This window comes from Miniopterus schreibersii, assembly GCF_964146895.1.
Source record: "Miniopterus schreibersii genome assembly, chromosome: 2".
In the NCBI taxonomy this organism is placed as follows: domain Eukaryota; kingdom Metazoa; phylum Chordata; class Mammalia; order Chiroptera; family Miniopteridae; genus Miniopterus; species Miniopterus schreibersii.
The window spans coordinates 144,333,865-144,358,197 of NC_138102.1; the positions used below are offsets into that span (position 1 = coordinate 144,333,865).

The 24,333-nt window shown below is 53.9% G+C and overlaps 2 protein-coding genes across 4 annotated transcripts in view; one reads left to right on the forward strand and one right to left on the reverse strand.

The window, feature by feature from the left end:
- Positions 1-14,457, forward strand: part of COL2A1 (collagen type II alpha 1 chain) — a 31,193-nt gene extending 16,736 nt beyond the window's left edge. For both annotated transcript variants that reach the window (XM_081129518.1, XM_081129519.1), the window contains 34 exons: positions 1-99; positions 276-329; positions 720-827; positions 1,201-1,254; positions 1,340-1,438; positions 1,583-1,636; positions 2,055-2,153; positions 2,535-2,588; positions 2,967-3,020; positions 3,373-3,426; positions 3,632-3,685; positions 3,905-3,949; positions 4,138-4,236; positions 4,521-4,628; positions 4,959-5,012; positions 5,332-5,385; positions 5,742-5,795; positions 6,195-6,248; positions 6,553-6,660; positions 7,250-7,303; positions 7,738-7,791; positions 8,559-8,720; positions 8,969-9,076; positions 9,301-9,408; positions 9,763-9,816; positions 9,991-10,098; positions 10,208-10,261; positions 10,421-10,528; positions 10,928-10,981; positions 11,372-11,479; positions 11,833-12,121; positions 12,581-12,768; positions 13,100-13,342; positions 13,874-14,457. In XM_081129518.1, the coding sequence (XP_080985644.1) occupies positions 1-99; positions 276-329; positions 720-827; positions 1,201-1,254; positions 1,340-1,438; positions 1,583-1,636; positions 2,055-2,153; positions 2,535-2,588; positions 2,967-3,020; positions 3,373-3,426; positions 3,632-3,685; positions 3,905-3,949; positions 4,138-4,236; positions 4,521-4,628; positions 4,959-5,012; positions 5,332-5,385; positions 5,742-5,795; positions 6,195-6,248; positions 6,553-6,660; positions 7,250-7,303; positions 7,738-7,791; positions 8,559-8,720; positions 8,969-9,076; positions 9,301-9,408; positions 9,763-9,816; positions 9,991-10,098; positions 10,208-10,261; positions 10,421-10,528; positions 10,928-10,981; positions 11,372-11,479; positions 11,833-12,121; positions 12,581-12,768; positions 13,100-13,342; positions 13,874-14,020 (3,198 nt within the window). In that variant the 3' untranslated portion in view covers positions 14,021-14,457. The remainder of the gene's footprint in view (positions 100-275; positions 330-719; positions 828-1,200; positions 1,255-1,339; positions 1,439-1,582; positions 1,637-2,054; positions 2,154-2,534; positions 2,589-2,966; positions 3,021-3,372; positions 3,427-3,631; positions 3,686-3,904; positions 3,950-4,137; positions 4,237-4,520; positions 4,629-4,958; positions 5,013-5,331; positions 5,386-5,741; positions 5,796-6,194; positions 6,249-6,552; positions 6,661-7,249; positions 7,304-7,737; positions 7,792-8,558; positions 8,721-8,968; positions 9,077-9,300; positions 9,409-9,762; positions 9,817-9,990; positions 10,099-10,207; positions 10,262-10,420; positions 10,529-10,927; positions 10,982-11,371; positions 11,480-11,832; positions 12,122-12,580; positions 12,769-13,099; positions 13,343-13,873) is intronic.
- Positions 14,458-17,803: 3,346 nt separating this feature from the next.
- TMEM106C (transmembrane protein 106C) lies at positions 17,804-23,603 on the reverse strand. 2 transcript variants are annotated; one of them, XM_081129807.1, is made up of 8 exons: positions 23,409-23,603; positions 22,649-22,860; positions 21,275-21,338; positions 20,630-20,789; positions 20,401-20,541; positions 19,910-19,959; positions 19,402-19,455; positions 17,804-18,502 (listed from the first exon to the last, which is right to left on the reverse strand). In XM_081129807.1, the coding sequence occupies exons 2-8, from the start codon at positions 22,830-22,832 to the stop codon at positions 18,406-18,408; spliced, it is 750 nt and encodes a 249-aa protein (XP_080985933.1). In that variant the 5' UTR covers positions 22,833-22,860; positions 23,409-23,603; the 3' UTR covers positions 17,804-18,405. The 2 variants fall into 2 exon arrangements, with proteins under 2 accessions (XP_080985933.1, XP_080985934.1); XM_081129808.1 differs by having other exon boundaries at positions 23,302-23,415.
- Between the last annotated feature and the right edge of the window lie 730 nt (positions 23,604-24,333).

Below are 24,333 nucleotides of genomic sequence, written 5' to 3' on the forward strand. Positions count from 1 at the left end.
GGTGCTCCTGGCATTGCTGGTGCTCCCGGCTTCCCTGGGCCCCGGGGTCCTCCTGGCCCTCAAGGTGCAACTGGTCCTTTGGGCCCGAAAGGTCAGACGGTAAGAGCCTGGAGTGAATCCCAAGTTCTACTGATAGCCTGCATTCAGACCGCACACTCCCTCCTTCCCAGCAGGAACTGGGGGCCTTTGGCGGGTGCCTTTAAGGGTTTCTGGAGGTGGGGGCAGGGTCTGGGGAGAGAGCCCAGTGTGAGAACCTGCCTCTCTCTTTTGTTCAGGGTGAGCCTGGTATTGCTGGCTTCAAAGGTGAACAAGGCCCCAAGGGAGAACCTGTGAGTATCTGCCCGTCAGCCTCGCCTTTCCATGCCGCTGTTCTCTGGGGCCCAGGGCCATCCCCCTGCCCACTGCCCACCATCCCTGTGCCCCAGCCCCTCACCTGGAGCCTCTCAGGCTGTGCCCAGAGGAGGGGATGTAACAAGGTTGAGAAGATGTTGCAGCTTTGGTCCTCATCTTTGGCTGGACCAGTTTGACCAGTTTGACCTTTACACCCTCTGTCTCCCCTGGGCCACTTCTGCTCTTCCATGGCTGATCCTTTAGGTCTCCCTTCCCCAAGGCCCCTGGCCCTGAAACAACAGTCAAGGCCATTTCCTCCATACGCCAGTCAGTGCCTGCCTAGGGCCAGGTGAGGGCTCACCCCATCTCTCTGCTGTGTTGGTTCTCAGGGCCCCGCAGGCCCCCAAGGAGCCCCTGGTCCTGCTGGTGAAGAAGGCAAAAGAGGCGCCCGAGGAGAGCCTGGTGGCGCTGGGCCCATCGGCCCCCCTGGAGAAAGAGTAAGTGGGCCAGGAGTCCCTGCTTGCATTGGGGTGCGACCTCAAGAAGTCAAGTCCTTGCGGTTCTGTGCTCTTCCCAGGTCCTGTGACCTTCTGAATATCACATTTCCCTTTCTTCCACCCAACGCCATGGGAATAGGGCTCCCTTCTCCTAATTTGTGTCTCCCACTCCCAGGATGACATGAAATAGTTTGAGCTCCTTCCCAGAGAGGTGGAGACAAGCCCCAAAAGTTAATCTTTCAGAATCTTGCAAGCTGTAGCTACTGTTCCATAGAAGCTGTGGTGGGTGGGATGAGTCCTGGCTAGGCTCTCTGCAGCCACAGTTGATCAGGGGCCATTCAATTCAGTGCTTTTCCTCTCTACTTCTTCCTAGGGTGCTCCTGGCAACCGTGGTTTCCCTGGTCAAGATGGTCTGGCAGGTCCCAAGGTGAGTCGGGGAAGAGGGGCTGGGGTCCCTTCCTGCATCCCCAGTCTAATGGCCTCCTGCTGACTCCCTGCCTCTTCTTGTATAGGGAGCCCCTGGAGAGCGAGGCCCCAGTGGCCTTGCTGGCCCCAAGGGAGCCAATGGTGACCCTGGCCGCCCCGGAGAGCCTGGCCTTCCTGGAGCCCGGGTAAGTACCAGATGCTTTTGCCCTTGGCTTCAGACTCTGAGCAGGATGCCCTTCCCCACTTGTTCCCGTCAACCTGGTGCTGCCAGGATTGGGAGGTCCTGGGACTTGCTCTGACTCCTATCTTCTTCTCTCTTCTGAACAAAGGGTCTCACTGGCCGTCCTGGTGATGCTGGTCCTCAAGGCAAAGTTGGTCCTTCTGTAAGTCCATTATCTATTTTGTTGGGAGGGGTTGGGGGGTATCCTTGGGGAAGCGGGTGGGACGGCCTGTGAATTTTGAGAATTGAGGAGGGGGCCGATGGCAGGTGCTGGGGTCAGGTGTGGCTTGTGCAGTGGCTGTGAGGTCTGAAAATGTCACCCCTTGTGTGCTTGGGCCTTCCCTTGGGGAAGGACATAGCCTGGTATGCACTTTCAAAAGAAAACTTCGGAGCTAAGCAGTGCCTTGTCACTGATGGGGTCAATTGTGTGATGTGGGCTTCTGGAGCTACCTTGGTCAATCGCACATGCTGTGTCTGGCCCGTGTCTAGTCCTGTGCCTGCCACATAGTAGGCATTAGTAGATATTGGATGGGTGAATGTGGTCAGAGTATCTGTTCTGAGAAAGGTATTCTCTCTTTCAGGGAGCCCCTGGTGAAGATGGTCGCCCTGGACCTCCAGGTCCTCAGGGGGCTCGTGGGCAGCCAGGTGTCATGGGTTTCCCTGGCCCCAAAGGTGCCAATGTAAGTAATAGTCTGCCCTTCCATTTCCTTCCACACGGTGCTATCTACCTCCCTGGGAAGAGGGCTGGCTCCTGAATAGAGTTAACTGAAGGGCAGGGCTGAGCAGGTCCCTGGCACCATGGGTAGCTCAGGCCTTCATATCCTGCAGGAGTATATGTGATCTGGGGAAACCCGGGGTTCCTAGAGCCTGAGACCTCTCAGCCATGACATTGTTCCATGGGCAGTGCTCCCAGTTCATACCTCTGAGCGTAAGAGAAGGTGCTTATTTTGGGCTCTGGCCTTTGCTGCCCATCAGGCCCCAAGCCTCAGTCTCCCCAGCCTGCTCTACCCTCCACTCCCACCTAAGCCATCCATCTCACAGTCCTGTACTCTCTCCTCCAGGGCGAGCCTGGGAAAGCTGGTGAGAAAGGACTGCCTGGTGCTCCTGGTCTGAGAGTAAGTTCCTACCCCACTGCTGAGGCTTGGTGTTGGCTGGACACTCATGAGGGAGAGGCATCCCTGCAGCATGCTCTTGGGACCCCTACTTAGCATGGTGGCTTTCTGTGGTCAAGCCCATCTGCTCTGGACACTTCAGGAATTCCCACAGAGGGACTTCTAGTTGCTGTCAGTCAGCACCCAGGGAGACGGAATACCCGTGTGCTGAGAAAGACTGGGGGGAAATGAGGGGCCATGGGAAGAAGGGGAGGCATGGACAAGGAGTTCCAATGCGGGATAGTGGAGGGTGGGAACTCTAGGCCACAAAGTACCTGCCCAGTGCTGGGTCTGCAGAACTGAGGAAGTGTGTCATTACATCACCCTTCTCTCTCCCTCTAGGGTCTTCCTGGCAAAGATGGTGAGACAGGTGCTGCAGGCCCCCCTGGACCTGCTGTAAGTACCTGCAGAGCTACTCCAGGTGGCCCTGTGAACGGGGGCTTTGTGGGGTGGAGACGGGGGGACCTCAGGCCCACTCAGTAATGGAACTGACAGATGTGGATCTGGGGTGATCCAGGATACCAGGCCAACCCTGACCTGACGTGGGGTATCCCACCCTGAGGAGGCAGTGTGGACCCCGCCCTGGTTGTCCTTGGTGTGAGAACAGCGAGGCATACAGGCACACATAACGTGCTTGGGATGTGCAGGAAGCAGTCTCTCTTGCCTCCTGTGGCCACCCCCAGGGCTCTAGCTGAGGCTCTCTGGTGCTCTGGGGTGCTGGCTCAGTTCACTGTTGTTTCCTCTGCAGGGACCTTCTGGTGAACGAGGCGAGCAGGGTGCTCCTGGACCATCTGGTTTCCAGGTAGGCAGCTGAACCAGGCTTTCTCTTCCACGCGCAGGGCTCAGTGGGCAGCAGCAGGCACCGTGGGTGGAGGGTCCACCCCCTCAAGGGGGACTCAGGGAATGAGGTTTCCCTGCACCCTCAACCTCGCTCTGTGCTGGGTCTCCCTGAAGGGTAGGGGCAGCGAACTCACCCTTTTGCTAATGCTTGTCACTTTGATTTCTAGGGCCTTCCTGGCCCTCCTGGTCCCCCAGGTGAAGGTGGAAAACCAGGTGACCAGGTGAGTATGGGGCTCTTTGAATCTGCAAACTGCTTAGATGGAAAGATCTCTTCTGATGCCCAAGAGACAAGGGCAGGGGAGCAGGAGGAGCCCCATGAGGCCCGGGATAGCTGGGACCAAATCCAGCTCCCCAAAATGACAGTTTGACCTCAGGGGAGGGATGCCCAGGCAGGGCTCAGACATAAAAGTTTTCACTCAAGCATCCTTCTTGTTCTCCAGGGCGTTCCCGGTGAAGCTGGAGCCCCCGGCCTTGTGGGTCCCAGAGTGAGTGTCCTGCTGACCATTCCTGGTGGTGTCCTTGGGCCTGCTGTCTCCCTGTGCAGTCTGCCAGCACCTCACAGCAGTACTGCTGCCTGGAGTCCTTGGTTTCCACTCTGCTCCCCACTTCCCTGCTTCTCCCTGGGCTTCTACCCCATCTCTTGCCTAATTGCTCCTTGGTGTCTCTGCCGCAGGGTGAACGAGGTTTCCCAGGTGAACGTGGCTCTCCAGGTGCCCAGGGCCTCCAGGGTCCCCGTGGCCTCCCCGGCACTCCCGGCACTGATGGTCCCAAAGTAAGTGAGGCTGGTCCTGCTGGCAGGGGTCCTCTGGGCTGGCCTGGGAGGCCTGCTGAGGGAGGAAGGGGAAGGGGAAGGGGAAGGGGAAGGGGAAGGGGAAGGGGAAGGGGGAAGGCAAGGGGAAGGGGAAAGGGAAGGGGAAGGGGAAGGGAAAGAGGGAGGGGTGGAAGATGACATAGAAGGTCTGAGCAGAGGAGGAAGAGAAGGGAAGGGGCACCTGGGCACTGGGGTCCCTGGAGGGTGCTGCCCACCACAGACTTTTTCTCTCCCCCACACCCTAGGGTGCATCTGGCCCAGCTGGTCCCCCTGGGGCTCAGGGCCCTCCAGGTCTGCAGGGGATGCCGGGTGAGAGAGGAGCAGCTGGTATTTCTGGGCCCAAGGGAGACAGGGTAAGTACCAGGCTGATGTGCCTGCCGCAAAGCCATGCTTCCCTGCCCCGCACTCACTCCCTCTCCCACAGCACCCAGGGTGAGGTCCCCAGCTGCCGTCTTGAGGAACTTGGAGCCCCCCAAAGTCTCTGCTTGCCTTTTAGTGATATCCTTTCCCCACCCTCCCCTCCATCTCACTCCTGTTACTCCTTGTCACTCACCCTTAGGCCGCAGCGAATCCCTCTTGGCCAGGGTCTGAGCTCTTCCTGTAGCCCATTCAGGGTGAGACTGAGCTGGCAAAGGGCTTCTTGGAATGGCCCGCTGAGGTGGCCCATTTTCTGTCTCCTGCAGGGTGATGTTGGTGAGAAAGGCCCAGAGGGAGCCCCTGGGAAGGATGGTGGACGAGTAAGTGAATGTTGGTTGTGGGCTTCTTGGGGACCGGGAGGTAGGGACAGATGCAGGGGACCCTGTAGGTCCCCAGCCCTGCACTCAGGGAAGAGAGGGGCCATGCATGTGTGCAGTCCCTCGTCCTATCTCAGCTGTCTGCGCTGGGCAACCACAGGGACTTCCCTGTCCAAACTGAGGGCCACAGGGTGAGAGGGAGTTCTGGGGCCAGGGGGGCACACCAAAGTCTATTGAGTGTGGGATCCCAGAGTCCCTGCTCGGCTCCACGTCCCCTACCAACTCTCCCTGCCTTCCTCACCTCTGCCTTTTCTCTCCCCAGGGTCTGACAGGTCCCATTGGGCCCCCTGGCCCAGCTGGTGCCAACGGTGAGAAGGTGAGTCCTGGCTCCCTTTTCCCCATCGAGCCTCCTTCTCATATCTTGCCAGAGACTGTTATTTATTCTCCTCACTCATCAATTGCCACCCTCCTGCCTACCAGGGGCTGCAAGGAGTAAAGGATGGGGTCTTAGAAGCAAAGTCATTGGCCGTGTGCCCTGTTGAGTGGAGCAGAGGGCCTGGGGGTGAAAGTGTATTAGGCAACCGCCCTGAGGAGGGTGCAGGTGTGGTGGTTAGGTCAATAGGAGAAAGGCTGTGGGTCAGGGGACCCCAAGCCCCTGTTCACTGTCAGGGTTTCTGGATGCACTTTGCTCCAAAGGGCCTCACTTTGACCCCTCCCCCCTCCCAACCTTAGGGAGAAGTTGGCCCTCCTGGTCCCGCGGGAACAGCTGGTGCTCGTGGCGCCCCGGTGAGTATCTGCCCCCTGAGCCTCTATGTCTTCAGGCCCCTGGGAGCAAGGGACCAAGCTCTTTGCCTGGCCCTGCTGTCCCTGGCACTGGCTCCTCTCCTGCCCTTTGGGTTTGGGGGTGGGAGGAGAGATGAGATATAAAGGGAGAAGGCACGTTGTCCCTATGATGTGATCAGGGTGGAGGGCCTTTGAGTCACTAGGTCCTCTGACCAAGACAGGCTCTCTGACCTGGGTCCCTTTATTTAGGACTGAACTTCCTGAAGCTACTTTCGGATGCCTTCTCTCTGGGGTTGCAGTGCAAGAGGCTGGGTTGGGCCGGCAGGTGCTCTGGGCTCGCAGGAGGGAATAGAGCAGGCAGGCAGTGGGGCTTTACCCCTCCTGGGCCCCCTTCTCTCACAGGGCGAACGTGGAGAGACTGGACCTCCCGGACCCGCTGGATTTGCTGGTCCTCCCGTGAGTGCCCCGGTGGACCCTCCCTGTCACCCCCTCCACTCAGGCCAGCTCCACATCCAGCACTTGAGTACACCTTGCAGCCTGTGGGGGAGGGAGGGACAGAATTTAAAGAGAGGAATGGTCACTTTCCTCCTCTCCTTTGACATCTGCACACTGATATAACAATCCTTAGACCCAACTTTCAGGCCCAGGGTGGACACACACACGCACACATACTCACTCAGAGTCTCTGGCCCTTTTGGAAGAACCACAAGTATTTGGCTTGCCCCCTCACTCATCACTCCTTTCCTCCTTCCTGGGACAGGGTGCTGACGGCCAGCCAGGTGCCAAGGGTGAGCAAGGAGAGGCCGGCCAGAAAGGTGACGCTGGTGCCCCAGGTCCTCAGGGCCCCTCTGGAGCTCCTGGGCCTCAGGTGGGTAGTGCCGAGCTCCCCCAAGAACCATTCCCACAGGGCAGGGTGAGGGATAGACAGGCAGAGAATGGCTGAGAGGCCTGGGGATGCCCCACCTGAGTTTAGGACCCTCCACCCAGCAGACTGTGGAGCCTGCTGCTGCTGCCACCACAGGAGGGAAAGGCTGTGGGGAAGAGTTTGTACTTAGGGATAAAGGCTTCAGTAGCTAAGTTGGCTTTTATTTTCCTGCATGTGGGTGTGGGGTGTGTGGTGGGGGTGCTGGGGGATGGACACAGAGTGCAGCTACATCCCCCTGAGAGTGCACAGCCCTGGACAGAGCAGCCAGTCTCCTGGGGGTAGGGGGCAGGGGAGACGTGACTGGCTCTGTGGATGCCTAATGGGCTTCTCCTCCCTGAGATCTCCTAGAACACTAATCACCTGGTGGCCGGGGTGGCAGGCAGGCCTGTGACATCTTCTCTAGGCTGTGAGTTTAGTGCTAAGAAAGCTGCTTCTTTGAAAACCTAGCTCTCAGGAGCCCACTGTTGGGGCTCAGACAGGCCTTCCCCCACGGTGACCAGGCCTCACCTCTCTCTCCCTTCTTCTTTCCCAGGGTCCTACTGGTGTGACTGGTCCTAAAGGAGCCCGAGGCGCTCAAGGCCCCCCGGTGAGTGAGGGCCCTGGTCCCACCCTGACCCAGGTGGGGAGAGTGCGGTGGGTGCAGCAGCTTCTCTCACACCCTGACCCCTGGCCTCACAAAGACAGCCTGGCCCCAGAGGCTGCACTGTGGTGTTCTGGGATTCACTCACCCCCTCCTTCCTCGTACCTGCTCCTGCTCCAGCCCGAGCCCATCCTAAGGGAGGGCGCCCCTCTCTGCTGGTGCACAGCCCATCTGGGAGACCCAGCCCTGGGTGCTAGGTGCCCAGCTGAGTGCCCCCTGCAGGAGCCCAGGGCAGAGAAGCTACAGCTGCCCAATCCTGTAGCCAGACCCCACTCCCTTTTCCCTCTCTGGTGTCCCATGCCCCTTTCCACGCCGGCCTCTCAGAGTCTTGGACCTCCTGAGGGACCGAGGGATTCAGGGGCTGTCCTCTTTTCACACAGGGAGCCACCGGATTCCCTGGAGCTGCTGGTCGCGTTGGACCCCCAGGCTCCAATGTAAGTGCTGCTCCTGGCTGGTTCTTTACTTGGGGTATGTGAGGCACAGGCAGGGGCTGCGAGTCTTGCCTAGTCCTCCTGATGGGGCCCCAGAGAGCCCAGGCTCACCCCTCTGTGCCCATTTCCTCTCCTGGGAGGAGTAGCTAATTGGCCATGGGGGCCCATTCCCCTTGTGGACATCTGGGAGCAGGGGTGGCCCTCTTGTTGGCCGTGGGCAACATTACCAGCTGGCTGGGGCTCGAGCCCTCAGACTTCTGGCTTGGTGGGCAGGATGGGGCTGGCATAACTGCCTTTGTCACAGACACACATTTCTTGCGCCTGCTCTGTGCACCTGGCCCTGTACAAGTCATACATTGTGCCCTCGGAGTTTGCAGTGGAGGGAGGAGAGATCAGGAAAAGCCACCCAGCTCACCAGCAACACAAAAAGAGTAGGGGGAGGGGGTGCACAGGCTTAGGGGACAAAGGAGCTGGGGTTGAGCCCCTGAGAAATGGGGATGAGGTGGGTGGGGGAATTGAGGCCGAAGGGAAAGAGGCAGGAGGGTCTCCAAGTAGATCAGAAAAAGCAAAGCTTGCAGGGGCTGGAGAAGCCAGGCTGGCTGCCCAGATCTCTCATGTTGGAGAGAAGATGGAAGAGGGAGACTGGAGTAGGGGGAGGTCTAGCTGTCCTTCCCCAGGGGGAACTGCTATTCACGGTCCCTCAGTGGCTTTGGCAGCCCCGATGGACAAGGGTGAGTTGAGTCCTTAATTCCTGCATTTGCTCTTTCTAGGGCAACCCTGGACCCCCTGGTCCCCCTGGTCCTTCTGGAAAAGATGGTCCCAAAGGTGCTCGAGGAGACAGTGGTCCCCCTGGCAGAGCTGGTGATCCTGGCCTCCAAGGTCCTGCCGGAGCCCCTGGCGAGAAGGGAGAGCCTGGAGATGATGGTCCCTCTGTAAGTCCCTCGTCAGGCCTGGGCCAGCCCAGGGCCAAGGGGATGAGAGGTTTCTGAGCTCAGAGAGCATAGAGTATGGGGAGGGGAGCAGCAGGGTTCATGGGGGTGCGGGGAGGGGAGCGGAGCAGAGGCACATACTTGGAGCAGGAAGGGTGCTGCTCCCTGCAGTGCTAGCAGCCAGACCAGTGTGGGTAGGTGGGCAGCTCTGCGTCAGTTCTCAAGTTCTTGTCTCCCACTTTTCCTCTTAGGGTCCTGATGGTCCTCCAGGTCCCCAGGGTCTGGCTGGTCAGAGGGGCATAGTTGGTCTGCCCGGGCAGCGTGGTGAGAGAGGCTTTCCCGGCTTGCCTGGCCCATCGGTGAGTAAGGGGCGCCCCTTCCTCTGGGCGAGCTGGACCCAGCCTGGCTCAGGCTGGAAGCTCTTCATTCAGATCTCTGGGTGCAGTGGCCTGGACTCTGCAGCAGCAACACCACCCTAAGGCTGCCACTCACACAGCACCCTCGGAACTGTCCCTTCATCAGCCCTTTCCCCAGGGCAGGCACATTTAGAGTCCACTGATCGTCATTGTCATTGTTCCCTCAGGGTGAGCCTGGCAAGCAGGGAGCTCCTGGTGCATCTGGAGACCGAGGTCCCCCTGGCCCTGTGGGTCCCCCTGGCCTTACTGGTCCTGCTGGTGAACCTGGACGAGAGGTGAGTAGTGGGACCCATGGTGGGGTGGCCCTGACTAGGAAGAGGAGCCCTGTGCATCTCTGTGCCAGGCCAGGCAGGTCAAGTCCTGTTGCCCTGGAGAAGGGGTGACAGGATGGGCTGTGGCGGAGAGGCTCGAGCACCTGGGTGCAGTGGGAAGGCCGTGATGGGGGAGGAGGGCACAGAGACTTAGAAATGGGTGCGCGGGGAGGAGGGTGGAAGGAAGCTCTGTGGGGAAGCTTTGGCTCCCAAGTGTCAGCTAGACAGAGAGCAAGCCTGGGGCTTTGAGGGGGCACAGGGGAGCAGAGGGGGAGATGGGTAGGGGCAGCTCTAATGGCATCATCTCCCTTTGCCCAGGGAAGCCCTGGTGCTGACGGGCCCCCTGGCAGAGATGGTGCAGCTGGAGTCAAGGTAAGTATCTGGAGTCTCTGTGGGCCGTTGGGCCGGGAGGACATTCTGTCGGGCTTAATAGGTCAGCCTGGAGTAGCAGGTTGGGGTCATTGTTTTGTGTCAGTCTGAACAGACCTTCTTTCCTGGCCTCTTCTGGAACATTCTTCTCTGAGCCTGAGACCTCTTTCCTGATAGGGTGATCGTGGTGAGACTGGTCCCTTGGGTGCTCCTGGAGCCCCTGGGCCCCCCGGCTCTCCTGGCCCCGCCGGCCCAACTGGCAAACAGGGAGACCGAGGAGAAGCTGTGAGTATCGTGGGAGCAGCAGTCTGGGTGCCCAGTCTGAGGGCAGACGCAGAGGAGGCTGTCCCTGTTCCTGCCTTGCTCTGACACTGCTCTGGCTCTCTCCTTGCAGGGTGCACAAGGCCCCATGGGACCCGCAGGACCGGCTGGAGCCCGAGGAATCCCAGTGAGTATTTGAATGTCTTGAGCTAGGTCCCCAACAGGGGCAGGCTGGGAGGGCAGAGGGTGCCCTGGGGATCCGGGACTCCTGGCTCAGGTGAGGCCAGCAGAGGGCGCCTGCCCAGCCCGACCCGACCCAACCTATGTCTGTCTGTCTTGTTCCCAGGGCCCTCAAGGCCCCCGAGGTGACAAAGGAGAAACTGGAGAGGCTGGCGAGAGGGGACTGAAGGGACACCGTGGCTTCACTGGTCTGCAGGGTCTTCCCGGCCCTCCTGTGAGTGTTGCTGCCTGTGCTTGGCTCCCTGAGGCCTCCCACTGCTCGGAGCCCACTGGAGTTTCCTATGCTGCTAAGACCAGTTGGGATCATCCTAAGGAATTTCCCGGACTTCCTCAGGGTTGGAGGGAGGAGCAAATGGAATAGGAATCGGGGTAGGACACATAGCTATTCCTCCAACTCCACACACACACACACACGCACACACGCACACACGCACACGCACACACGCACACGCACGCACACACACGCACACACACACACACGCACACGCACGCACACACACACACACGCACACGCACACACACACACACACACATATTCAAGAGTGCCACCCATCCTGGAAGATGGGGCCCTGTCTGTGCTGACCTGTGACCTTTGCCTCTTTCTTCTGCACAGGGTCCTTCTGGAGACCAAGGTGCTTCTGGTCCTGCTGGTCCTTCTGGCCCTAGAGTAAGTGGGATGGAGTGAACCCTTCCTCGGAGTGGGGCCAGGGCGCTGGCCAGGCATCTGATTGGGAGGGAAGTGTGGCTGCTTCTGGGGAAGCCTTGGGCTCAGCAGCGGAGGTAGGACTCGCTCAGTGTGACTGTGGCCAGAAAAGCACCTGTGACCACAGGTAGGATGAACATGAGAGGAGCTCTGGGGAACAGGATTTTACAAAGAGGAGCTTAGGTGGACAGGAGAGCATGAAGCCCATTTGGAATTCTATGACTAAGAAATGTGGAGAACTAGGAGCAGAGTGGCTGGCACTATCAGAATGGCCATCTAATCAGCCCCGGCTGCTCCTGAACTTCCCTTTGCTGATGACCATTCTCTCCCTCCTCTCTCTCCCCTGGCCTACAGGGTCCTCCTGGCCCTGTTGGTCCCTCTGGCAAAGATGGCGCTAATGGAATCCCTGGCCCCATTGGACCTCCTGGTCCCCGTGGACGTTCAGGCGAAACAGGCCCTGCTGTAAGTGTCCTGACTCCTTCCCTGCTCCCTGGGGTGTGCTCAGCATCCCGGAGGCTTGAGCTTTCTGGTGCTAACAGCCTTGTGGGGCATCAGCCTGCAGCTATGGTGATGGCATCCTTTATTCTGGGTCTCCATGGAAGTTCGAAGGGCCATGATTGGTTTGGTAAAAAAAGAAGAGAGGGCTAATGAAGACACTGGGAAGGTGCTATAGTTTTCTTGATCCTGGCCTGCTGTACCCCTCCCCCACCCATGGCACCTGGAAGAAAACACTCTCTTGCATTCTGACAGGTGGGATGGACACAGGAGGGGCACCTCCCCACAATCCTGGCTGATCTCTCTGTTTCCTGCTGCAGGGTCCTCCTGGAAACCCTGGACCCCCTGGCCCTCCAGGCCCCCCTGGCCCTGGCATTGACATGTCAGCCTTCGCTGGCTTAGGTGGGAGAGAGAAAGGCCCTGATCCCATGCAGTACATGCGGGCCGACCAGGCGGCTGGCAACCTGAGGCAGCATGATGCCGAGGTGGATGCCACGCTCAAGTCCCTCAACAACCAGATTGAGAGTATCCGCAGCCCTGAGGGCTCTCGCAAGAACCCTGCTCGCACCTGCCGGGACCTGAAACTCTGCCACCCCGAATGGAAGAGCGGTGAGCCTGGAGAGCAGGACCCCTGCCCCAGAGAGCGGGAAGGCAGCCCACTGGGCATGACCCCTTCAGAACAAGGGAGGGTGCAACCTTTAGTGCAAGGCAGAAGCAGGCCTGGAAGGGTTTGGCAGATGGTTGCTGCCCCATTTCACAGCAGAGAAATTGAGGCCTGGCTCCTCTCCTGCCATGGCTACATGGTGGAAGTGACTTCAGGGTAGAGTTCCATCTACCAGGCAGGCACTGCTCCTGCCTTACTGTCCAAGCCCCATGTAGCACCAGACTTTCCCATTCAGGTCTCCTTGCCCCTGATCTCTCCGTCTCCCCTGCCTTGGGCCACCTGTGGCCCTCACACCCTGCTCCTCTCCCCCTGGTGTCCCCATAGGCCTTTCTGTCTCTGATCCTCTTGGGAGGGTGTCTGTGCCTGTCGGAGCCCTGACAGGGTGTTGTCTCCTCCCCCTGTAGGAGACTACTGGATCGACCCCAACCAGGGCTGCACCTTGGATGCCATGAAGGTTTTCTGCAACATGGAGACTGGTGAGACCTGCGTCTACCCCAACCCAGCGAATGTCCCCAAGAAGAACTGGTGGAGCAGCAAGAGCAAAGACAAGAAACACATCTGGTTTGGAGAAACCATCAACGGCGGCTTCCACGTAAGAGCCTGGCTGCTCTAGGCCAGAAGTGGCTCCTCAGATCTTTCTCTTCTCTCCCTGGAAGTTTTTAGCACCTTGCCCACATTCTTACCAGTTTCCTTTGGGGCTTAAGAGGAAGGAAGAGGAGGAATAGTATTTCTCCCATTTAGAGGTGGAGGAAGAGTTCCTTGGAGGCTTACTTTACACCCTAGAAGTAAAAATGTCCTCCCAGTGACCTGCTCCCCAGGCCCCTTCAGCTCCTCTGAACCCTGAACACTTGGCAGCCCCTGAAGCCCTTGGCCCCACTGAATGCCACTGCTGGGCCTCATACCACTGCTCTCTGCTCTAACAGTTCAGCTATGGAGATGACAACCTGGCTCCCAACACTGCCAACGTCCAGATGACCTTCCTGCGCCTGTTGTCCACCGAGGGCTCCCAGAACATCACTTACCACTGCAAGAACAGCATCGCCTACCTGGACGAAGCAGCTGGCAACCTCAAGAAGGCCCTGCTCATCCAGGGCTCCAACGACGTGGAGATCCGGGCTGAGGGCAACAGCAGGTTCACATATACGGTTCTGAAGGATGGCTGCACGGTGAGTCGGCCGGTGGGAGCTGCCAGAGAGATGAGCTGCCTGGGCCCAGGGCTCAGGTTAGAGTGGGTGGAGGCTTGGTCCCCAGAAGTGTTATGTTCCTAAGTGATGGGCTCATCAGAGGCATGAGTGTGAGGGGTTATGTAGAGAAGACATGCAGAGTGACAGGTGAGGGAGAGGTGTGTGTGCCGTTCTCCCTTGGCTCCAGGGAAGTAAGACCTTACCCAGTGTGTCCAATGACTACTGTAGAATACCTGTAATGTGCATGGGCCGACTGGGAGATGGAGTGATGAGGGCATCACAGGCGGGGGCTCACTATGGGGAGCGGGGAGAGGAGTAGGGCAGGGTGGAAGAGGCCCTGCTGTGAGGACAGGAGTGGAGGTGGAGAGGGTCCTGGCCAGCCAAGAAGAGGCCTAAGGAGCACTAAGTGTGGTTTGCTCTTTGTGTTCTGAATGCTAAGTTTTGGGGTCCCGGGCAGCTGGCATTGGAATGTAAGACAACCACTAAATAGTGTCTCCTCTCTATCTCCCCCAGAAACACACCGGTAAGTGGGGCAAGACTATGATCGAGTACCGGTCACAGAAGACCTCGCGCCTCCCTATCATTGACATTGCACCCATGGACATAGGAGGGCCCGAGCAGGAATTTGGTGTGGACATAGGGCCTGTCTGCTTCTTGTAAAAACCCGAACCCAGAAACAACACAATCCATTGCAAACCCAAAGGACCCAAGTACTTTCCAATCCCAGTCACTCTAGGACTCTGCACTGAATGGCTGACCCGACCTGATGTCCATTCATTCCAATCCTTTCACAGTTTGGACTTTTCTCCCTTCTTTCTAAGAGACCTGAACTGGGCAGACTGCAAAATAAAATCTCGGTGTTCTATTTATTTATTGTCTTCCTGTAAGACCTTTGGGTCAAAGCAGAGGCAGGAAACTAACTGGTGTGAGTCAAACGCCCCCTGAGTGACTGCCCCCCAGCCCAGGCAAGAAGACCCCCTTCAGGTGCCGGGCACAGGAACTGTGTGTCCTACACAATGGTGCTATTCTGTGTCAAACACCTCTGTATTTTTTAAAACATCGATTGATATTAAAAACAAAAAAATTATTGGAAAGTACATATTGACTTGAGCTTTGTTCTTTATTTTCCATTAGTCCTTGATTCTATAGGAGTGACCAGCCACCTTAAGGTTTTCTTCTGTTGACTTTTCAACCAAAGGGAGGGAACTGAAGCCACATTGCTTGGTTAAGTGACCTCACACAAACACAAACTTGCCTCTTTTTGAAAACCTTGGCACTGTGTGGAACCCAGGTGTGGACTGGGATGGGAGACCAAGATTTGGCACAAAAGAGGGATGGCCTTGTTCTTGAGAGTAAACACAGAACAGGACTTTGTTCAAGAGAAGTGACAGGCTCTGAGCTCAGGATGGGACAATGTGTGGGCTACGTCTTGCTGGATGGGAGAGATTGGAGCCACTCCTGAGGGAGTAGGGTGTAGAGGGAGTGGGGAGAAGGGGAGGGGAGAAAGGGAGGGGAGAGAATCTGAGGGGGCCCATGCTAAGTGCACACAATCAGGCAATCTTGATGACCTACTTGTGTCTTTTTCTAAGACTTTTAGGTCAAGGAGAGGTGGGAGTGTTGAATGCTTAACCCACCCCTATTCCTCTTTCCTGCCCCTGTACCTCTGCTCCCCTGCCCCCATTCTACATTTCCTGGACTACACTTAAAGCTTCTTTGGACTTCCTCCCTACATCAGGCTGATGAATAGACAGCCTCCCATTTCTCCCTACCATCAGGTGTCCCTTGCTTTCCAATGATGTGTATGTGTGGCAAAAATGAGGAAGCTATCACCTTCTCTACTAGACAGGGCTAGTTCATAATTTAAACAACCTTCAATCTTATCAAGAGAGCTAATGGGAGAGCAGTGAGGTGTACAGATGCTTATTAAAATATTTCCTTAGACAGCAGGTGGAACTGAAGAATTGAGTTTGGTTTGAACCTGTCAATCACACTCCAGGAGCCCATCCTGCTTCCTAGCTCACTTTGCTTCCCACAGTGGCATCAGAGCTGCTGCTTCTTACTAAAGCAGCGCAGTAGATTGTGGCCAGCAGCTCAGACCTTTGTAAGGTAAGTCCCAGCCCGGCAGGGTGTGGCTCAGCGGTTGAGCATTGACCTATGATCCAGGTGATCAGGGTTCAATTCCCAGTCAGGGCACATGCCCGGGTTGCGGGCTTGGTCCCCAGTTGGGGGCGTGCAGAAGGCAGCTGATCAGCGACTCTCTCATCATTGATGTTTCTATCTCTCTCTCCCTCTCCTTTCCTCTCTCAGAAATCAATAAAGATATATTTAAAAAAAAAAAAAAGATAAGTCCCATATGCACCAGGAGATCAAGGTGATCCCTCGCAGCCCATGCACTTCCTGGGCACCTGGCAAAATCTAGAAATTACAGTAACTGTTGCATAGTAATTGAGGAGTGAACCAGAGGAAGAACTTAAGGGAAGAGAAGTGGAGGAATAGAAAACCTTGCCTGTAAGGGGTCAAGTTGAAATGCACCACCCTGCTGCTCCCTTATCCCAAAGTGGCCCAGAGAGGAAGGTGAGATAACCGGGTTTGTACTAATTCCTGTGATCCCTGATGCCCCAGGAAAGGCAAAAGTTCTCTCCAGTTAGAATAACCTCATATAAAATCCTGACCCCAGCAGGACTGAGTGAACAGACCTGGCTTACTAATTGTGAGGCCTCAGTAAGGTTACTTTTCCTCTCTTGAGCTTCCTCAGCTCTACGAAAGTACCTGAAGGCTTTTAACTAGAAGTCAGGAGTCTGCTCCAGTCAAGACTTACTCAAGTGCCCTAGATCCTCGGTAAATTACAGAACAACTTCTGAAAATAGTTTCTCCTCTAAACAAGTGAGGAAACAGAAGATCTGAAGAGTGCTCTTGAGGTGATGAAATCTTACTTATAAAGGCAAAGAATAAGGATTATTTTGCACAGAGGAAATATTTGGGAACCCCAGGATTCATGGAGAGCATTTATAAATAGGCCAATACTTTTAGTAATTTGCTTCATACTTGGGTTTAGAATTCCTAGACAGTTGCCCTGGAGATTGCTGGGATCCTGCTTTGGGGTAACTAGAGTTGGGGAAGAGATGGGTTCCGGTGAGTATAAAGGCTTGTCATGATGTTTTAAACTTCTAGCTATGACTCTGGACAAAACACATCAGAAAATGCAATCCTTAGCATATAGCAGGTGCTCAATACATGCTTTTCTGGAATGAATAAGTGGAGATTTCAACCAAGTGACACAGTGTAAGCAGTCCGAGAGCAAGAAAGAGGTCACAGCAGAGGCCAAGCCAGAAGCTACAGAGAAAAAGAGATCTCTGATGAAGCCTCATTTCTAAGAAACATTCTTTACAAATTTCAATCCACTAGAAATACAATGATGATGGCAGTGACACCCAAGCCAGCCACTTCCCTTTTCTATTTTGGTGTTGCTGAGAGCAAATCATATGCATTTGTTTAAGAACGGAAGGAAAGCAAAACACAACTATGCAGAGTAACCCACAGTGCAGCTTGGGAGGCTGAGTATAAACAGGTATACAAATTCATAGCATTATGAGGTGGGACTTACTGCTCTGTTTAAAACAATTAAGTGCTTTCATTTGAATATCACAGCTGGATTTAAAGATAATGCTAAGCAGCAAGAAATGCTATTGAGGCTCAGTCACAAGAATTATTAAAACTTAAGTACAAATATGAGTAGCTTTTCCAAAATTACAGTTATCACTCCTGTGATCACACAGACTGTTAAAGGAGCCAGTGAAACACTGAAACTCAGCTTTCAACTCTCAGTTTTGGACTCACTCATGGTCAGTGTTAGCAAAACAGTCACAAAATTTAGCCTTAGTTTCAATGTCAAAAGATTCAGCATCAAAATCGTTACTGAAGTATTGAAGATCAAGCTATGGGAATGAGGACTGATATAGATCCTGTCACCACCTGTTGCTGTTAGGGCTTCCAGATGCCACCTCAGCCGAGTTCTGAACCCCAAATACTCAACCTTCCCAACTAGATTCTCTGCCATTGTGGGGCTGGAGCTCACTCTTTGGTGGCTGAGAGCTTGGAGTCAGTTCAAGAAACTTTCAAACTCAAACTAGGCCCTTAATCAGAACTACAGTCAGTGGGGGGTGGGGGAGGGTGGAGTTATTCCTCAGGCACCTCTGCCCTACTTCTTCCCACCTCCAGGGGACATCAAGTGCTCTAATCTGCAAGCAATAGGGCTGCCTGTCACCACCAGAGGCAGATGGAGAAAGCTGAGGCTGTTCTCTGTGACAGGAGCCACCAGGGATGGTACCATCAGGGTTCCTCCTCTTCCCTTCCCATCCTGTGCTGACCTACTTAGCAGGCAACTAGTCTCCAGTTCCCTAGACGTGTCTACTAAGGCATCCAGGCAAGCAAAGGAGACGCAGATCAATCAAAAGCAGGGTTTATTTTTCTACCAAATCCCCCATCCATGTTCCAGCCAATGGATGAAGGGTAAATCAAGCCCCACATAGACTCTTGGTAAAAACAATGATAACTTTCTACAAGAAAAAAAGTTTTGCTTTTCTTTTTTTCAAAGTTCCTAGGTATTTGGGAGCAGATTCACATGTTCCCTCCCTGCTGCCTCTTCTGTGCAGATGAAGTTCTGATGACAGCTGTGTAGCTGCACTAACAGTCCTACCTCCATGTCACTCCATGGTTTTATAACCTAGTACCATGGTCTGCTTTCCATTTATAATGCTCCAAGAACAGCAGAAAAGATCTGAATTAAATTCTTCAAACCTTGAGTGCCTACTATTTGCTGGGCATAGACTCGGTACTGGGCAGTGATTCTGCTGGTTCGGAGAAACAGAAATGGTGCTACTGGGGCGAGTTTTCCTCCCAAGTGGCAGGAGGGTGTTTGCTGGGGATTAAGAGAACCCGTTTCTCCTCTACTTCTTCCACCTGGGGTGGGTATGGAACTCAGGCCCTGGGAACAGATGTGGTGTCTCTTCTGACAGGTGCTGCCATGGAAGAATCAAAAGCAGTTTCTAAACAGCTGAGGAATTTGTTCCACAATCCACATAGTGATGTGTCTCTAGGGAGCTCTGGGTCATGTGGCCAATGTATGAAATCTTCACTGAAGTTCTAGGAAAAAGAAACCATGAAGAATTAATTCTGTTTTTGAGATGAAATAAGAAAAATTGCCTAAATAATTTATTGCAAGCTCAGGCAACAGTATCCACATGTCCCATACACATATCTTCATGGTTAGGCAACCAGGAACCCAGAGTCTTTCTACAGCCACAGAGATGCTGTGCCATGAAGTGACTTTCTACATAGCAGTTCTCAACTGGGGACTGTTTCACCCCACAGCAGACTTCTGGCAATGTCTGCAGACATTTTGGGTTGTTACAACTGAGGGGTGAGGAAGTGGTGTTACTAGCATCTGGTGGATAGAGGCCAGAGATGCTGTTAGATATCCTACTACGCACAGGAAAGCACCCACAACAAATTACTGTTACGGCCAAAATGTCAATAGTGATGAGGTTAGGAAACCTTGCTCTATAGCCTCCTATTTCAAATGTCTGCAGCAGACCCTTGTCATCTGCAAATTTAACAGTCATGGTACTAGGAGTACCCCTAAAGGTCCGTGACATGCAATAGGTAATTTGTGTGGCTAGTAAGTCAGTCTGGCCAAATGCTCAGTACTTATACCCTGAGGAAGCTTTTTGTTCTTCACTAGTCTCATCAGGACTCTAAATGGATCATAGAACTAGACCTCATTTCACAGAAAACATTATATATCTAACTGTTTGCTGTGAGTCTGGCGATTTGCGAAGGAGGTTTGGACACGGCATCCAGAGGACACCGAGAGTTCACTGTATCTGTGCCTGAAGGCACTGGGCATCCCCTCTCTGGTTGGGTGCCCTGCCCTGTGGGTCACACGGGATCTCCTGAGCAGAGGCGGCAAGCTCGCACAGCCTGATGGTCAGGCTCAAACACAAAGGCCATGGCACAGGAAGGAAGGAAGGAGAGTGACGTACCTCATGAAGATCACTATGTTGTGCACCTGGATATCAGGCAATGTGCAGAAGAAGCTACCAAACAGCAAAAACGGAGTCAGTTTAGTTTAAAAAAAAAAAAAGAATCAGCAAAAGAGCACAGAGTTACACTGTCAAACTGAGGAGCAGTTAGCCCTGTCGGGCGCCTCCCCTTCCCCACACTCTCCTGACCTCAGCACTGCCCTGGCTCAGCAGCTCCCAATCCCCACAGTGTCTTTTCACCCTTCCGCTCCATACTTTTTGTTTTTTCAAACCTATCATACAAATATTGGAGCTTGGAAATATTTCTGGTGGCTTAATGTTCTCTTTTAGATACTCCAGAACTTCAGTCAAGTATCAAAAAACACATCCTCCAAGTAAATCTCAAGACAGCCAAAGCTAGGGAACCTATAGGCCAAAGGCTGGGACTTAAGGCAGAACTAGTCCCAATCAACTGAGCACAACTCTGTATCCCTTTCATCCAGAGAGCAACATAGAAAAGCGTCCTTACTATACATAGGAAAATGATCCTCCCATCTCCGCCTGCACGGTAAAATTCACCTGAAAGGAAAACATCAGAGTTGGTCTGTGGCCAAGCAAGATTGACACAGAACAGTACTGTCATCAGCATCCAAAGACCTGGGAGCATCCTTCCATCACATACAAACATTTCTCCAAGACTGTCCCTCACACAGACGATGAGTTCTAACAAATTCTTCCTACCTCTTCCCTTCTGAGAGGCTGGTGGACCTCAGACTATCCTTCTGCCTCTTCTTGATTTGTACCAAATTTCTTTGTTTTACATATTCTTTTGTTCCCTTAATACTTAAATGCTAACTAATTTTCCCCCTTAGTTTTCCATGATTACAGAGCCCGCCAGGTCTCTCTCATCAACCAGTCCTTACAAGTGGAAATGAGAGGAAAAGGAGAGAGGCTACAGCATTCCCACAGCCCCCACTCTTCTCAGGCCTTTGGGGCAAGATTCCTAAAAGAACAGCATACCAGTTGCTCGCTCCGAGGTGGAATAAGGGAGACATTAGTTGTCACATTTGACCCAACCACTGTGTTCATGTATTGAACTTGGCTGGACAAGCTGGTCACTGCCACAGAGTAGAAGTTGGAGTTCTTGATTTTCAGGGTGACCTGCAACAGGGCAAGTGAGGAAACAACTAAGTTTCCTGGGTTGAGACTTGCAGGTGCACAACCCAGGAAGGGGGGCCCTAAGTCTTACCTTGATGGCGAGGATTACAAGGGAGTCCTGCTTATTAAACGTGACTTTCATTACTCTGATGCCATCATCATCCACAAGGACTGAATGTGGAAACAGGAAGAAAGCCACCAAACCAAATGCCAGAAGACAGAGCAGCACAGACAGAAGGACATACTGCTTACTGCAAATGACAAAGCATATGACCAACTCAGGTAGTCAGATATCAAGGTCCAATTGGTTAAGATTAAATGCACAACCAGGACTGACGGGGAAGGGACAGGAAAGTAAGTACAACAGTCTAGGAACCATAAGCCAGGCAAGAATGAGTGGAGTGATAGAAGCCTTTGCTGTTTGCAATCTGGGAAGGGAAGCTGAAGAGAGGAGTTATGTGGACAGAAACATTCTTTTCACCTCCCATGACACCCCTCTTCTCCAAATCCTTCCAATTCAGTTCCTTCCCTTCAAGCTTCAAGTTTCTAGCTTCAAGTTTCCCTCCCCAGAGGGTGATGGGGGCAGAGATATCTTTCTTGAGCAAATAGTATTAAAGAGAATAGATGAATTTACAAGAATAGATAAAAGTTTTAGAAAAGTTACCTAGCACTCATATGTATAAAAAGGGACTAGGAGTAGAAGTAGGTATTAACAGGAGAGAGGCAGGTAACTCACGTTCTCTGAGGGCGCAATCTCTGATCACTGTGTGGGATCAAAGCCACCAACTCATTTACTTGCTCTATGAAAGAACCAAACAATTATTTTAGTAAAATAAATCCTGTGTGTTGGTAGTACTTTCCTTCCCACTGCACATTAGCCTGTCTCAACATATACTTGTTTGGAACTAGACATTTCTAAGACACTAGTTTCATATTTTTGGGCTAACAAACAAGAAACAAGCAAATCTATAGAGTGCCACAAATTATAAAATATCTATCAGTGCTGCCAGGGCAGTGATGTGGAAGTTGAGAAATCTAGGATCTTGTTCTGGCTTTCCTGCATGGCCTTGAGGAAGGCATCACCCCTCTAGGCCACTGTCTCCTACCTCTAATATGAAAGCTTTGGAGTAGATGGTTCTTACTGCTCTAAACCTCTGTGACTATCAAAGCTGTTACAACTTTCTGAGAACCAGCTTTGTGGTACATGATTCTGCGCCTAATCCAGGCTCCACCTCCTGAGCATTTGATTTTCTCTCTCCACATGATATACATATAGTTCAGATCTTAGGTTGTTAATGATTCAACATCTGCTTCCTTGAACAGAAGCTTCCAAGGTGGTGTCCTACCTCCCACTAAGCAAAGCTGTTCCGAGTCTTATAAGTGACAGCAATAAAGAAATGTGCCTGTCAACAAATCCCACAATGTACAGCAAACTGTTAGGAGACAACCACAAGCCCAAAATGGAGTCACTTGTGCTAAAAACCATGACAATGAACCTAGACTTAATACCTGACCTAACTGCAGTTTCAGTCTTCTCCAGGAATATAATCTTAACCAGTCAGTCTGGAATTTTCTGGCCAGTACCAATGGGATAATCTGTCATGTGGACCCTTTCCATTAACTCCCCCCTCACCCCCCAAAACAATCCCCTTTGACTGAAATAATCCTTTCTTTTTTTGCTAACAACTTTCATGTTCCACCCAGTTTCTGCCTATAAAAGCCTTCCACACTGCACAGCTCCTTGCAGCTCCTCTACACTTGCTAAATGGGATGCTGCTCGATTTATGAAATGCTCACTAAAGTCAATTAGATCTTCCAATTTACTCAAGTGAATCTTTGTTCTTTAACAAAACCAAACGTTCCAAACCAAGGAAACAAAGAACAGAAGAGTGGAAGTGAAAAAAAGAAAGGCTTTCAAATATAAGGAAACCAAGAGAAGTCATTGAACCTGCCCAAATTTATTAAATCAGCCAAGCTGGCTCCTGTTCAGGGCACCATCTACAATGATATTACCGCCTAGAAAAAAAGCTCTGTCTGGGAGACAGAAGCCCTGTGGATACCGTGGGATTCTCACTGGGAAATCATCCTTCCCATGATCAAAGATTCTCACCTGTTGGAATGTAGCCTGTCCCTTGACACGTGAGACAGGTGATGCTGTCCCGCCCAGTGAACTCCACATATGGGAACTGGGCAATGGCTTCTTCCTGCTCCCTATCATCCAGCATATCCTCTCTGTCATCTCTCTTTCGCTTGTAGGAAGGAGGGCGAGCACAGGTGGAATGCTGAGACCCCATGGCCAGGATGTGCCACCTGTGTCATGTCCTAGGATGCAAAGAGTCAAGGTAGTGCATGTTAACAGTCACACTGCACAAGGGGAGAAGAAACTGTATCAATGAGAAAAGTGAAAGCACAAAAATGACCAAATTGCTGTCCTAAGCGTGATCCCAGACACTTGTACAATTTCTACCAACTTCTGCCACTTTGTGGCAGTGCTCCCAGCCCCCTCCTACGCCTCCCCACAGCAGGAAGAACAGGGTCGCCTCCGCCAACCCGCCCAGCTCCTCACCGTCCCACCCAGCTCCCATCTGGTCTAGCTTTGTCCCTTCCCTGTCCGCTGCTGCAAACTCTGTGCCTTCCTCAAGAAACCCTCCCTAAACAAAGAGCGGACCCCAAATTAATAACAAGCCTTAGAGATCCCCCCACTCGCCTCTCAGCCCGGGAGGCGGGCTCAGGTCACGCCCCCCGGCAAAAAGCGAAACTCACTCGCCCAGAGGGGAGTGAAAGCCCAAGTCCCTGGACCTGCAAAGCGCGAAGCCCCAGCAATTCCTTCCTGGGCAACCCCCGCCACCTGCCCGACTCAGTCCGCTTACCTGCCTCTCGGGTCCCCGGACCTTTCCCGCACTCGGTGCGCAGGCGCCGAATGATAAGCCGGCCCGGGAGGCCCGCGTGCGCGCGCGTGCGCTCTTCGTGGCCCCGCAGGCGGCGCCGCTAGAGGGCCGCAGCGAGCGGGCAGAGCAGCGCCCCGCGCGGCCTGGGGGAGTTAACCGCGCAGAGAGCGCGCGGCGCTCCGCGGGTCCCCAGAAGTGTTGGGAGAGGCTCCAGCCAAGTTTCAGGAGCGGAATGTCTCTCCGCCCGAGAGGCATGAGGGGGCTCCGGCGGCCAGAGCCATTCTCAGCGATTGTTTTGAGCCCAGGGGCTGTGCTGTCATCCTGCTCTCACCCGGCTGCGGGACCTGCCCTGCCCCCCAGCCTCCCCGCGCCCAAAGGCACGCACCGCAAGGGTGAGTTCCTCTGCAGGCACCACCGGACTGAGCTCAGCCTGCGGCAGGCGGGGCGAGGGCGGACGTTGAGCAGGTGCAGTTCCTGAAGGTGATGCTTGGGGCGAGGAGAGGACCCAGCGGAGTGGACGCGGGGCCTGTTTGGCAGCGCAGTGAGGCGGGACGCCTCCGAGACCCCGCCACCTCCGCCTCTCTCCTCATTCTCGCCGGGGGAAGGCTCAAGTCCCTGCGTCTGTCTAGCCACCTGCCAACCACTGGGCACAGTCACCGCACTGAGCCTTAGAGTAAGACGCAGGGACTTAAAGAAAAAACTGTTGCGTGACAGTTGTTGAAGACAGTGAGGCGGACTTTATTCAAAGGGGTCATGGCAATAGCTGTAGGGACCGCTGCAGCAGGGCCCTGCTGTGGGAAAGGGCGATTGGGCTCAAGGCTGGATGCAACACGCGCAAGTAGGAATTCATAGCTAGGAGCAGGGTGAGGTCAGTGGGTGTGAATTACTAAGAGGAGACATCAGGGGT

Bases quoted from the DNA above. Each gene is read 5' to 3' on its own strand.
- TMEM106C (XM_081129807.1), bottom strand. From the start codon at position 22,832: ATGGGGTCTCAGCATTCCACCTGTGCTCGCCCTCCTTCCTACAAGCGA. The intron at 20,790-21,274 runs GTGAGTTACCTG...TGTCATTTGCAG, and splicing joins AGATTGCGCCCTCAGAGAAC to TAAGCAGTATGTCCTTCTGT. The intron at 19,960-20,400 runs GTATGCTGTTCT...TTTTCCTTTCAG, and splicing joins CACCTCGGAGCGAGCAACTG to GTGAATTTTACCGTGCAGGC.